Source organism: Globicephala melas, chromosome 19 (assembly GCF_963455315.2).
Source record: "Globicephala melas chromosome 19, mGloMel1.2, whole genome shotgun sequence".
NCBI classification, from domain to species: Eukaryota; Metazoa; Chordata; class Mammalia; order Artiodactyla; family Delphinidae; genus Globicephala; species Globicephala melas.
In genome coordinates, this window is record NC_083332.1 from 16230867 (window position 1) to 16244971 (window position 14105).

The following is a 14105-nucleotide window of genomic DNA, read 5'->3' on the forward strand; positions in this document are numbered from 1 at the left end:
CCTCCCCCCCCACCCCCTCCCCCCAGCTGCTTTCCTACAAGTCACGGGGGCTGGTTTGCTTTGGCAGCCTCTCTGCCGCCAGCAGCAATGACCTCTGGAGCTGGGAAGTCCTAGACGGGGGTGGGGGATGGGGACCTGGCCCGGAAAAGGCAGCACTGAGTGCTGAGGCCCAGGCCAAGTGGCCGGAAGTGTCCAGAGGCAGATACACACTGTCCCGCATCAGACACTCTTGGCCAGCAGCCAAGAGTCATCCACGTCACACCCCAGGGCCAGATAAACACCCAGACACACAAGGATCACCAGCAGACACCTGCCTGTGGACAGCCATGCCCTCAAACACAGACCACGGCTGCTCACGCCAGATGGGCCGTCCCTGTACAGTTGGACCCACTCGCTCACCCCTCGCACCCCCTGTACTCACAGCCACAGCCTTCCACAGGGGGCCACACTGGGGCAGCCTTGGCACTGCCCAGCCCCTAGCCTCTCCTCCTCTCTCTCCATTCATGGCCCTCTCTCTCCTCCCCTCATCACCCCCGCTGACACCGGCTACCAGTCTGCTTCCCTGGCTCCTGCTGGCTCCCTCGAAACTCTTGGTCCCCGCAGACCCCAACACATTCATCAAGTACCAAGTGGCTGTACCCGCTGAGCCTTCAGGCAGGCGCTGAGCCTGAGACACTGCCACCATCGTATCCCCGAACGTGTGTGGAGAGGCCCTGCTGCCTGCCCTGGAGGCCCGGTCCCCAGGAAAACTGAGGCTCCTGGATCTGGAGGGGGTGTAGAAGGTGACTGGGCTCACGAGAGAGACTATGAAGCAAGTCCAAGAATCTTTATTTCATGAACAAAACTACTTGTGTAAAGAGAGACGAGGCTGAATGGGCCCCTTTCGAAGTGGCCACAATCCAAGGCTGGTGAGAGACGGCGGGTTGGGCTGGGGCGAGAGTGCATCACAGGGAGAGGAGACCCCAGGTCCAGCCAGAGGAAGCAGGAGGGGAAATGTCGCTGCGGGTCGGAGCGGGTCCCAGAACCCCCCGTCCCGAGCTGTTCCAGCCCATCATAACCCTCACCGGGCAGGGAGGGGGCGGGGAGGGGCTGGGCCCCAGTAGTGCGCGTCCAAAGCGGCCAATGTGTGCAAATCAGCAAGAAAGAGGGGTGCGGAGCCGCTGCCCCCACCTCACCGCCCCCTCCCAAACAGGCAGCAGAAGCAGGCATGGGGGCAGCGGCAGTATTGCTTTACCCATCATGCACGGCGCGGGCGGGTGATGGGGCAGGAGGAAGAGGCTGGATTCGGGGTGTGAGCCAAGCCCCCTGCCCTCTCCCACCCTGGAGGCTCCGTTGGCAGGACTTTGAGGCTTGTGGAGGCCCAGGAATGGCCAACCCCCATTGGGGGCAGGCTGTGCCCGGATGTTCCCCGTTAGGGCTGGCTCTTCCTTGAGGCGGAGCCCAGGGCCTAAAGGTGAGGGAGATACAGGGCATCAGGCACCTAATGGCTGACACCTCCCAGGCCCTCCAGCCCCTGCCTGCCCAGCCCACCTTACCGGGGCTATTCGGCCACCTGGACGCCCGTACAGTTCTCTTTGCTTTCTGAGGTGATGGCCAGGTATTCTGAGCTGTGGGGGCAAAGGTCAGGGGTACAGCAACCCCACCGTCGGTCTGGCCCACCCCCCGGAGGCCAAGGAGGGTTGCGGTCTCTGTCCCAGGTGCACAGGGCTCCAGTCAGAGAGAAGAGGGGGCTGGCTGGGTCCCAGGGATCCTAAAGAAGCCCAGGCTGGGGCTTGCAGTCCTGAATGTGAGGGAGGAGGCATCTGGGGGGTTAGACTCCTTGGGTTCTAGTGGGGAAAGGGGTTGAGGGCCTGGAGTCTGAGTCTGAGGGAGCAGGGACTGGGAGGTTCAAGGGCTAGGGCCTGGAGTCCTGTATCTTTGGGGCAGAGGATGCTGGGCCCGAACCCTGGGTCCTGACAGAAGTGGGGGCTGAAAAAAAAAAAAAAAAAAAAGAAGTGGGGGCTGAGAGCCTGAGGGGGGAGGGGCTGGGACCTCATCCCATCTCTGACACCAAATGGTCCCCTCTGGGGAGGACCGGCAGATGGCGCCCTGGGCTGCTCCCCTGCCCACCTCCCCACTCAGCTCATGCTCCCCTCTGGGAAGCACTGGCTGTCCTGGGCCGCCTCTCCCCCTCCTGAGCGACCCCACTCACGCGTTCTCCTGTGCAGCAGCCTCCGTGGCAGCAGCGATCTTCTTGTAGCAGTAAACCATCTCTGCCACGAACCATATGGTCAACACCACGATGAGCAAGTACATCATGATCTCAGACACGATGGACGCCATGTCTCTGTTGGCTGCAGGGGCCGGGCAGGGTCAGGTGGCAGCCTGAGTGTGCCTTGAGCCTGCTGTGCAAGCTTGGGCAAGTGGCTTGACCTCTCTGGTCCTGGTCTGCAAACGAGGCCAGGCTGCTTCCCTAGAGCCATCGTTGTTACTGTGATTCTCAATAACCAGCCTTGGACGGGCTTCGGGATCACCCTCAACCTGCCTCCCTGTGTAACTCGAGGGTCCTCTGTGTCATTCAGGTGGTTGTAGGTGCCCAAGAGCTGTAGCTCTACAAGGAGAAGACTCAGGTTCAAATCCTGGCTCTACCACTTGCCAGCTGTGTGACCTTGGGCAAGTGACTCAACCTCTCTGGGTCTCCGTTTCACCAACTATAAAAAGTGGAGGGCTTCCCTGGTGGTGTAGTCATTAAGAATCCACCTGCCAATACAGGGGACACGGGTTCGATCCCTGGTGCAGGAAGATCCCACATGACACGAAGCAACTAAGCCCACGTGCCACAACTACTGAGTCTGCAATCTAGAGCCCGCGAGCCACAACTACTGAAGCCCGTGCGCCTAGAGCCTGTGCTCCACAATGAGAGAAGCCACTGCAACGAGAAGCTCACGCACCGCAACGAAGAGTAGCCCCCACTCGCCGCAACTAGAGAGAGCCTGAGCGCAGCAACGAAGACCCCACGCAGCCAAAAATAAATAAATAAAATAAAATCCCCAAATAAAAATAACAACAAAAAATGATTTTAAAAAGTTCATAATCACAATATCTCTTTCATGGGAGTGTTGTGAGAATTAAACAAGCTCTAAAAATCCTTAGAACAGTACCTGACATATACATAGCATTTGATACATGTTTACTATTATTAATATTATTACTGTTATTATTGGGGCAGTACAGCACAGCAGTTAAGAGCAGGGGCTCTGAGACCAGACTGTCAGGGTTCAAATCTTATCTCTGCCTCTTACTAGTTGTGTGACCTCAGGCAAATGACTCCACCTCTCTGGGCCTCTATTCTCCTTCTGTAAAATAAGGATGATAATACTCATGCCTTCTCACAGGGTTGCTGGGAAGAGAAAACGAGTTAACATCTGTAACATGCGTGGATGTGCCCACAGTCAGCACCGCGTTAAGTGTTGGCTATTCGCTGACGTTTTCTGGAAACACTCTATCCTTTCCGCAGCCCTGGCTCTTGCCAACACCAGCTTCCTTTCATTGAGCCTAAATTTAAACTGTAAAGGGAGCGCGTTCAGCCAGGGGACCAGAGCGGAAGGCCACTGTGGCGTCCTCGGCCGGATTTCGCAAGTGTCCACTCCTCATCCCTGGTCCCCTCCTTCTGGATGGTCAGGATCTCATTTTCCCCGCTGTTCCCATGTGGTCTTCCTCCCCTGGGAGTGGGCACTTTCTGCTGCTACACCCGGTGCAGATGGCACCAATGTTTTCTGGACCACAGGGAAGGGGGGGTGCAGGGCTGGATGCTTCTCCCCTGCTTCCCTGCAGGAGGAGCTGGGGACAGGGTTCCACACCTCAACTGTTTGTTCGTTCTTTCACTCCAAAGATACCATGAATGTGTCCCATGCAGTGAATGCATGCTCTCAGCCAGGCTCTGTGCTAAATTCTTTACCTGAGCATCTCTCTGACTCTTTGAAACAACCCCAAGGATAGAGACAGTCCAGGCTTCCCACGTCAGCTGACCTCCGGAAGCACACTGAGTTGAATATATGTTGGATAAAGCTCAATCATCGGAATTCTCACCCCTGCTCCTGGAACTCAATGCCCAAACGGATTTAGGTAATCTGGTATCTCCTGCTCTCCCAATCGGATTAGGACAGTGACAGGTATGGGCTCTGTAGCCCATTTGCAGGACAAGGTCACTGAGGCCCAGAGAGGGCAAAGTGCTGGGCAAGGATGCACAGCCAGGACTGCACTCAGAGTCAAGATTCAACCCTAAGTGTAACCGACTGTAGGGTCCAAGCTCTTATCTGCTCTGGAAAGCTTCCCCAGCCAAAGAGAAACTTGGAAATGGCTGGGATATGTCCAGTGCAGTCTCCATGGACCCACACAGACATCTCAGGAGGTGGGACTCCTCCACTTTACAGATGAGGAACTGAGGCAGAGGGGTCACACTGAGGGGCAGAGGCACCTTCTCTAGGGAGACCTCTGATTTCTTCAGAAACCCCAAATCTTCTGAGAGCTTCACCTGCCTCCCCACACAGGCAGCCACCAGATCTGAAGCCCAGCCTGCACCTTTGCAGGCCGGATGTCCCGCCAGCCTCAGCGACTGCTTCACCTCAACACCTGCTCCCTTCATACTGGGTGTGTCCAAATAGAATTAGCCAGCTTGTCCCCAGCTGCCAGCCCCATCCCTGGTGGGGGACCCCCAGGTGCTTCCTACCATCTTCTGCACCCCTGCCAGGTCAGTGAAGGTCTCACCACCAGCGCCCACTGCCCCTCATTTGGAAATGACTCAGTTCATTGCTGAGGGGTCATTACCAGGAGGCAATACAGACTGATGGGTAATGTTGAAACTGCAGTAAGACAGTGGATTACAATATAAAAAGAATATAGCATGGCCAGTGATGCTAACAATACAATAATATCACGGGGAATGAAAAAAATACTGTAGAGTGATATGTAATGTTAAAAATAGCAATGCTGGGACTTTATTGGTAGCACAGTGGTTGAGAGTCCGCCTGCAATGCAGGGGACACGGGTTCGTGACCCGGTCCGGGAAGATCCAACACACCGCGGAGCGGCTAGGCCCGTGAGCCATGGCCGCTGAGCCTGTGCGTCCGGAGCCTGTGCTCCGCAACGGGAGAGGCCACAGCAGTGAGAGGCCCGCGTACCGCAAAAAAAAAAAAAAGCAATGCTGGGACTTTCCTGGTGGTGCAGTGGTTAAGAATCCACCTGCCAATGCAGGGGACACGGGTTCGAGCCCTGGTCCAAGAAGATCCCGCATGCTGCGAAGCAGCTAAGCCCATGCACCACAACTACTGAGCCTGTACTCTAGAGCCTGCCAGCCACAACTACTGAGCCCACGTGCCACAACTACTGAAACCTGCGTGCCTAGAGCCCGCGCTCTGCAGCAAGAGAAGCCACCGCGATGAGAAGCCCGCACACCACAACAAAGAGTAGCCCCTGCCCGCCACAACTAGAGGAAGCCCGTACACGGCACTGAAGACCCAACGCAGTCAAAAATAAATAAATAAATAAATAAATTTATAAAATAAAATAAACTTAAAAAAATATATCAATGCTACAGTATGTTGTCACTTTGGCAGCACATATACTAAAACTGGAATGACACAGAGAAGATTAGCATGGCCCCTGTGCAAGGATGACACGCAAATTCATGAAGTGTTCCATATTTTTTGGCAGCCGTAATAACTAATGACAAATTCATGGCTAGTGATATACAAAATAAAATTTTCTTTAAAAAAAATACTACAGTATGATTGGTGATGATAAATATATACCAAGTAAAAATTTTAAATACTACAATATGATTGATAATATTTTAGAATACTATAGCATGGTGGCTAATGATAAAAATGTGATAATATGGTTGATAACATTAAAAATACTCTGGTATGATGAATTATGATAAAAAGTTATACGTCTGCTAATGTGAAACAGTATAGCATACAGTATAATATAAAATACTACACTACAGTGAGTAATGTTAAAAAAGCAGTACCGTAATGTGGTGGATAAAAAATACTGGGGTATGGTGGAGGATGCAGAAAATACAGGCTCTGGGAAGATAACAGAAGGAGTTCTACGTTATATAAATATAAGAACACAGGCTCTGGGGGACTTCCCTGGTGGTCCAGTAGTTAAGACTCTGTGCTCCCAATGCAGGGGGCCCGGGTTCCATCCCTGGTCAGGGAACTAGATCCCTCATGCCACAACTAAGAACCCGCATGCCGCAACTAAAAAAAAAAAAAAACCCACATGCTGCAACGGAGATCCTGCACACAGCAATGAAGATCCCACGTGCCACAACTAAGACCCAGCGCAGCCAAATAAATAAATAAATATTTTTCAAAAGAACACAGGCTCTGGGAGGCAGTATAATGTGGTAGATAACATTAAAAAACAGAGACTCTACTAGGTCACGGGTGTGCGTGAGCCCAGCCTCCACCATGCAGGTGAGGACAGCACTGTGAGCAAGGGCTGAGCCACAGGGTGGAAAGAACCTGGATGCCTGAAGGGCATCGTGGAGCCTCCGCACCGCCTGACCCTTCACCGCAACAGATTTGAGAGACAGGACTGACAGAGATTTTGTTAAGCCACAGTATTTGGGGTGTCTTTGTTACAGCTGTCCCCCCAACTCATGAGGGCAGGGCTCCATCCTCTACATCCATGGGCGACTGTCCACCCAGCATAGTGACCTATGCCAAAGAGTCGCTCAGACGTGTCTCCTGAATTGAATTCTGCTGGATCACTTTGACAATACACTGAAAAATGCTAATTATCGGGGCTTCCCTGGTGGCGCAGTGGTTGAGGGTCCGCCTGCCGATGCAGGGGACGCGGGTTCGTGACCCGGTCTGGGAGGATCCCGCGTGCCGCGGAGCGGCTGGGCCCGTGAGCCATGGCCGGCCACTGAGCCTGCGCGTCCGGAGCCTGTGCTCCGCAACGGGAGAGGCCACAACAGTGAGAGGCCCGCGTGCCGCAAAAAAAAAAAAAAACATGCTAACTATCAAAAGAAACCCACAGGCTCTGGCTGACAGAGTATAGTGAATCATGCCAAGAACAGAAACAACAGTCACACAGGCTTGGCCGGGTTCAAATCCAGGTCCCAGCTCTGTGACCTTGGCCATGTAATCTTATCTCCCTGAGCCTCTATTTCCCCATCTGTAAAATGGGGATAGGAAGAGCCTCTACCCCACAGGGTGGGTGGGAGGATTCAATGATGGACTCCATGTAGGGCGCTAAAGCCAGCACCCCTCTCAGGGAAGGGTGGGCCAATGCACGTTGCCGTGATGATGTGTGTGCACTGCAGGCCCCTCGGGACTCACGTGCCCTGCTCTTTGGTGGCCCAAGGTCTGGGATACCTCCCTGACTCTCTAAGCCAATGGGTCATAGGGCCCTGGAAAATTCCAATTTACACCCAATCAGAAGCTAGTTCAGGAAAGGGGTTCAAGGCAGCTGAAGCCAAAATGATGAAATGGTTCAACAACACCTTATATCTCTGCTGCTCGGTGTGGGCCCAGACCTGCAGACTTGGCCTCGCCTGAGGGCTTATTGGAGATGAAATCCTGGGCCCAACCCAGATCTGCTAAGTCAGGATTGACACATCAGCAAGACTGCCAAGTGGTTCGTGCACACAGTCGAATACGACGAGCACTGCTCTAGGAGACGCTCTCCTATCTCCTGCGCCACGTGACAGAGGGAGGCAGGGCTGAGGTTACTTGACAGTCAGACGCACCACCACCATTGCCCCCGTGTGCCGAGGCCCTGCTGTGACAGACACACCAGCCACTGACACCCCGCAACTCGCTCAATCCTCACCAGCTCCCTGGGACATAAGCATGGCTCCACCAACACCAGGAGAGGCAGATACTATTATCATCCTGTTCGCTACGGGACGATCCTTCGGCTCAGAGACAGGGAGGCACCCGCCTGGAGGTCACCCAGCGCAGGTGGCAGAGCTGAGTTATGCGCCCAGCACTTCCACGGGACAGGCCCGCTGTGACCTCCCCGTGGCTGAAGGGAAATGGAGGCCGGAGCTGGACTCCAGGAAGGAGGTGCTACTCCCCGCCCCCGCTGCCCAGGCGCGGAGCCAACCCGTCCCCTACTGGCCATCTGTCCCTCCATCTGGCTGCCCATGGGCCCGACTCACCTTTGTTCACCACCTCAAGGTGGATCTTCTTGACGACGCTGGTGTTGTGCTCGTAGTTGTCGAAGAAGAGCAGGCGGTACACGTGGCACTCGTAGTCGCCCGAGTGGTTGTAGGTGACGTTGGTGATGAAGATGGACAGGTCCTGCAGGTCCTTGGTGCCCCGGCTGCCATTCCACACCACACGGCCCTCAAAGCGCTCATCCTCCTCCAGCTGCAGCACCTCGTTCTCATAGCGCAGGATCTGGGGGCAGTGGGGGCGGGGTCACCGCCGGGCCACGTCCCCCACCAAGACCTCTATTCTGTCCCGAGCCCTGACACACACACATGCTGACACATGCGTTCCTCAGTTATCCGCCCAAGCCCCCACGCGGCATTCCTGGCCTTCATTCTCTACCATTCTTCCCCGGCCCCCAGACACGCTCCCCAGGCGGGGAGAGAGGCAGCCTGATGCCGGCTGCTGTAGACCCCAATTCTCCAGCAGGCCCTCAAAGTTTATGGCGCCCCCTCATATGTAATTCAAACTACACGGAGCAAAAAGGAGGTCAAAAAAGTTCTGTTTCCTTCTATGACGACCATCTAAGACATTTTCGCTCGTACTAAATAATGGCAATGACATTGATTTGGTGCCAGGTGCTAGGTGCAGGAACTCAATCAGTCCTCATGCAAACCTCAGAGCTAGAGACCACCTGCCCCCCATCTTTACAGAGGCAGAAACGGAGGTTCAGAGAGGCTCAGTGACTTGCCCAAGGTCACCAGTCGGTCATGGTGGAGCTGGAATTTGGATCCAGGTCATCAGTAATAGCACATTATTGCAAACAACCAACCAACCCCTACCGGAACCCTGCCCCCGCCAACCCCCACACAGACGCCCACCCTCCACCACCCTGCCAGGCTCCCACACACCTTGACAAACTCCTCTGTGCCCTTCTGGCGGAAGGTCCACTCCGTGAAGGTCTCGGCAGTGGTCTCGCTGCGGCGCTTGCAGGAGATGCACAGAATTTTGAAGGTCATCCCATACACGGCCTCGGTCTCTGAGTCCACCTCCACACAGCCTCCCCAGGCTGAGGACGCTGCGGGGACAGCAGGCTCAGGTCGAGCCAGGGCGCCCGTCGCCCTTGGCAATGCCAGGCTCGCTGGCTGTTAGTTCTCGGGCCCCTCGGAAACCATCTGTTTTCCCGCAATAATGATCAGGAACGGCCAGAAGCAGATGCTGAGCCTGGCCCTGCCAGCTGCTACGCGCCCTTGGCAAGTCCCTCATCCTCTCTGAGCTTCAGTTTCCCTCTGTGAATGGTGAGGGAATCGATCGTCTTTGCTTCTGGAGGTTGCTGGGCAGGTCCTTTAGGGTAGGTAAGGTCGCAAGGGGTCTGGCACACGGGACACCCCCAATTAACAGGGCTGTTACCGTGGTCAGTAGCTCAGAGTCTTTGCTACCCAAGTACCCCTTCTTCAGAAGGCCACTTGCCCAAAATACTGCAGCGTGTAGGTGGTGGGACCAGATTTCCAGCTGTGCTGGAAGTTCAAGGTGGCGGTGTCAGTTCTACCATTATTGCTCTGTAAGACCAGCCAGCCCCAGAGAAATGGGTTGGGAGAAGGCAAGGCCTGAGAAGGAGGTGGGCACGGGAACCAGGGCAAACCCACACTCCAGCCCTGCTCCCCAGTCCCATAAGTTCCTGTCGTCCACCCCCACCCCAAGCTTCTGCCTCAGCCCCCTCTGCTCCCAGGCTCCTCACTTCCTGAAGCCAATCCCACCTCCTATTAGCTTCTCAAAACTCTCAGAGCGCTTTCCTGCCCCAGGGCCTTTGCACCCTCACCGGATTCCAGTCCGTTTGAGTCCCTCCACATTCTTACCTGCCACCTCCTTCCTGCTCACTAGCTAATGCTCTGTCTCTCCAGCTCTGGGGCTTTTCCTTTGTCCCTGATTCTTTCTGCTGTTAATCTTGGGGTTTTCTGCCCTCCTCCTCTGCTGTCTCTTTCCATCTCCCTGAACGCCTCTGTCTTTGTCTCCCCCTCTTTCTCTCTCTTAGGGGTCTCTCTAAAGGTCCCACCACTTTGTGTCCTTTTCCCAGGCTCAGACACGCTCTCCCGGCCTCTCGCTCTCTCACTCCACCTCTCCCTGTCCTTTTTAAACTCCATCTCTTCCTGTGTCTACCTGTGTCTCCATCTCCTTCTGCCTCGCTCAAGTTTTTCCTCTCTCCACCTCTCAGATTCTTAACTCTCTCTCCTCAGTCTCTCTCAGGCACACTCTGCATCCCTCTCTCTTGGCTCCCCACTTACTTCCATCTCTCCAGTCTCCCAGCGGAGCGCTCAGGAGTTCTTCTGTGTCTCTCGCCCCTTCCTTCCGTCTCCATCTCTCCCAGTCTCTCCTTCTCTCCGTCCCAATCTCCGGGCGCCGCCTCCACCCCCGTCCCAACCCCCACCTCCCGCGGCTGTGGGTGTCACATTGCAGCCTGCGGGGCTCCGGGAGCAGCTGACTCCGCGTTTCCTCGCCCCCGGCTGGGCGCCCGCAGCCACCAACCTGTGCCAGCCCGGCCCCCGCCCGCTCGCGCCCACCCGCACCTCCGCGCCCTCCGGAACCCCGCTGCCCGCGCGCACAACTTCTGAAGAGGACTTAGCCGGGCCGGGGGATGGGGTGAGGGTGGCCCCCGCCCGCGGCCGGGAGTCCAACGCGCGAATCCCGCCGCCTGGCCAGTGCTCCAGCTGTGCCCCCCGCCGCGCGCGCCCCCAGCGCACTCACCCAGTGCCGCGCCGACCACGAAGGCCAACAGCGTCCCCATGGTTGCGCTGCGCACGCTGCGCCCCCCTCCCGTGCCGCCGGTATTAACAGCGGGGCGAGAGGCGGCGGGACCCGGCGGCGGTCAGAATGTCCCCGGGAGCGCGCGGGCGCAGCAGCTGCGGCTCTGGGACCGGCGAGGGGGGGAGGAGGGGGGGCGCGGCCCCCCCGCTCCGGTTACCGCCGGGGGCCCAGCCCCGGAGCCCGGTGTCCGGGCATCCCCGCCGCCGCGCGGGCGGCGGCCGCTGCTCGGGCTGTTGCGCTGGCGCGCGCAGCCGAACACATTCGCCAGGTGCGCGGACCCCGGCCCCGCTCCGGCTCCGGCGCGCCTGGGCGCGGGCCGCGGTCTCCTGCGCACTGCAGCGGCGGCGGCTGCGGCCACGGGAGGGAGGAGGGAGAGGGAGAGGGAGGAGGGAGAGGGAGAGGGAGAGGGAGGGGGCGGGATGAATCACCGCGGGGGGAGGGCGCGGCTGCCCAGCCTTTGCCGCAGCGGCCCGGGAGTCGCCCGCTGCACCGGCCTCTCCCGGTGGCGCAGGGACCGCGGCTTCGGGCGTGGGTCGCGTGGTCTGGTTGTCCGACCCCTCCAGACTCCGGGGAGCCCCAGTGTTGGAGTCTGGGAGAGGTCACCCTCAGAGTTACAAGAGGGTTTGGAGAGCGGTTTGAGGGCAGAGCTTCGGACTTCAAATTATGGAGGTCATCCCCATGGGATCTCGAGGGGAACTTGGCTGGGACCTCCAAGTGACCTCCCCCTCAGACCCCTGGCACTCCGGCCTGGAGGTCACTGTGTGGGAACCCAAGTGGGCATGGGGGGTGTCAGGCTAGGGCTACCCATAATACTCCAGACCCCTCTCAAGCAGGATGGGCACCCTGGATCCAAACCAGAAAGTCGGCTCTGGGGATTTGAGGCGCCATGTTTCTAGAGGAAGGCCCTTCAAGACCCCGCTACCCTCTTTTGTCTCTGACGTCATCTTCTACTCCCCTCTCCAGGCCACTCCCCGCTGCTGTCCAGGTCCCTGCTGTCCCCAGTACACCAAGCTCATTCCCACCTCAGAGCCTTCACCCTTGCTCACCTCTGCTTGGGCCACTCTTCCCTTAGATGACCAAGGGGCTCACTTCCTCTCCTCCGGCAGCTCTCGGCTCTAACGTCACCTTCATCAGGCCCCCTGTCCACTCAGGACCAACTGCCTCCGCAGTCCCTTACTTGACCTCCTTTACTAGTTTTGTTTTGTTTCTTTTCTACAGCAGTTGTCACTACCTGACATTATACTCTTCTCTGTATAGTTTTTCTCCATTCACTGCTTGTCCCTCCAACCCTGGAAAACAAGCTCCCGCAGGGTGAGGACACTGTCCTGTGCACCACTGCGTCTCCAGCACCTTCCACTGTGCCTGTCACATTGCAAGTACTCAATAAATATTCGTCAAATGAATAAACCGCCAAGCACAGAGCCCTTCTTTTTTTTTTTTTTTTTTGGCACAGGCTCAGCGGCCATGGCTCACGGGCCCAGCCGCTCCGTGGCATGGGGGATCTTCCCGGACCGGGGCACGAACCCGTGTCCCCTGCATCAGCAGGCGGACTCTCAACCACTGCACCACCAGGGAAGCCCCAGAGCCCTTCTTGTATGGATTCACTTCTACCTCCCCAAACATTTACTGCACTTCTATTATTAATCTGCATTTTACAGACAGGGAAACTGAGGCTGGGAGAGGGCCACTCCCTCTCCCAGGGTCATGCAGCTGGTCTCAGGTGGATCTGGAATCCTGCCAGGTGATGGCAGGGGGCTTGTCTGCTAAATGGAGAGGATGAGGGGTGAGGCTCCGTCAAGACCAGGGTGGGAGACTTTTGGCTGAGGGCTGCTCCTCAGGTCCTAACCTCCAGTTCTGGGTGGGGTGAAGTTCCAGAATCTCCCCCCTGCAGCCTTGCCAGGTGAGAGGAACCAAGGGTGGGGCTGGCCCGGGGCAGAGGGAGAGGAAGCCAGGGACAAGCCAGGGACACCAGATACCTTTGTGATCTGGGCCTTTGTGCCAGCACCTCCTAGGCTGTGAAATTCCCCTGCAAAAAATAACTCTCTTGCTGTTCCGATCCCTCCCCTCTGATCGGGGGTGGCAGGCAGAAGCGCAGTGAGGACAGGCCGTAGGCACCAGGCAGGGGCACCTAGTGACAGCCCTACAAACTGATGTTGGCTGCGCACCTACTACGGGCTTGGGGCTGTTCTAAGCGCTTTATTAATATTAACTCATTTAATTCTTCCTACGAGATGGGTGTTACCATTATGCCCATTTTACAGGTGTGGGAAACTGAGGCTCAGGATGGGTAACTTGCCATGATCACATAGCTAGAGGTTAGAGGAGGCTGGCTCTGCCCTTTGTCACCTGTGGTCCATCCTGCCCCATGCAGCCTCTCCTCCAGTCCTCCGCGCCAAGCCATCAATTAAGATTCTTACAGCCTGACTGTGACTTGTCAAAGGTCTCTCTTTACCCCACCTCACTCACTCTGGAACCAGAACAGGGTTTGAGTGAGACAAACCTAGGTTCTACCTGGACCGAGACCTTGCCTCTAGGCCCATTTCCACATCGGTAAGATGGGGTCCAGATGGCCACAACCTGGACAGGCTGGTGTGGGGTCCTGAAGGGGGGCCCTTGTATCTAAATGTGGAGACACCAGGGGCTAGGCCATGCCTCCCAGGCATGTAACCGTTTGTTTGTCTCCATCTCTTGGAGTAACTGTGAGAATTAAATGAACATCAGACCGTGGCACAGAGCCTGGTACATACTTGGTCCCCACTCCATGACTCACTTTTTTCTCCCCTCAATTTTCCTGCCATAATAGTAACGTTTATTGAATACGTACTCTGTGCAGATCCTGTTATAAGTAGCCACCTTTATTAACTCCTTGAAACCTTATAAAGCGGTTCTCAAAGTGGGGTCCCTGGCGCATCAGCGTCACCTGGGAACTTGTTGGAAGTGCAGGAGCTCAGCAGACTCGCCCCAGACGTGCTGAGTCGGAAACTGAGGGTGGGGTCTGGCATTCTGCTTTTTAAAGAGCCCTCCGGGAGAACGACTCACTTCTGACAACCCTGGGAGACGGGTGCTATTCTTTTTTTTGCAGCACGGCATGCAGGATCTCAGTTCCCTGACCAGGGATCAAACCCACACCCCCTGCAGTGGAAGCGCAGAGTC

General features: G+C 56.4%; 1 protein-coding gene and 1 non-coding gene across 4 annotated transcripts; one reads left to right on the top strand and one right to left on the bottom strand.

The window, feature by feature from the left end:
• Positions 1–811: 811 nt before the first annotated feature.
• Positions 812–11100, bottom strand: SCN1B (sodium voltage-gated channel beta subunit 1). Of its 3 annotated transcripts, none has more exons than XM_060288863.2 (6): positions 10893–11100; positions 9062–9228; positions 8159–8399; positions 2192–2333; positions 1531–1607; positions 812–1447 (listed from the first exon to the last, which is right to left on the bottom strand). In XM_060288863.2, the coding sequence occupies exons 1-5, from the start codon at positions 10930–10932 to the stop codon at positions 1541–1543; spliced, it is 657 nt and encodes a 218-aa protein (XP_060144846.1). In that variant the 5' UTR covers positions 10933–11100; the 3' UTR covers positions 812–1447; positions 1531–1540. The 3 variants fall into 3 exon arrangements, with proteins under 3 accessions (XP_060144846.1, XP_030730639.1, XP_030730640.1); XM_030874779.2 differs by having other exon boundaries at positions 1536–1607; positions 10893–11096; XM_030874780.2 differs by lacking the exon at positions 10893–11100 and adding an exon at positions 10433–10587 and having other exon boundaries at positions 1536–1607.
• On the top strand, positions 5579–5685 carry LOC115862700 (U6 spliceosomal RNA). The gene has a single exon (XR_004043186.1). It is a non-coding gene; the product is annotated as a U6 spliceosomal RNA (small nuclear RNA).
• Positions 11101–14105: the final 3005 nt, after the last annotated feature.

Coding starts and splice junctions, on each gene's coding strand:
- SCN1B (XM_060288863.2), bottom strand. CDS start 10,932: ATGGGGACGCTGTTGGCCTTCGTGGTCGGCGCGGCACTGG. Junction 8,400..9,061: donor GCACAGAGGAGTTTGTCAAG/GTGTGTGGGAGC, acceptor CACTGCCCCCAG/ATCCTGCGCTATGAGAACGA. Junction 1,608..2,191: donor GCTGCTGCACAGGAGAACGC/GTGAGTGGGGTC, acceptor TTGCCCCCACAG/CTCAGAATACCTGGCCATCA.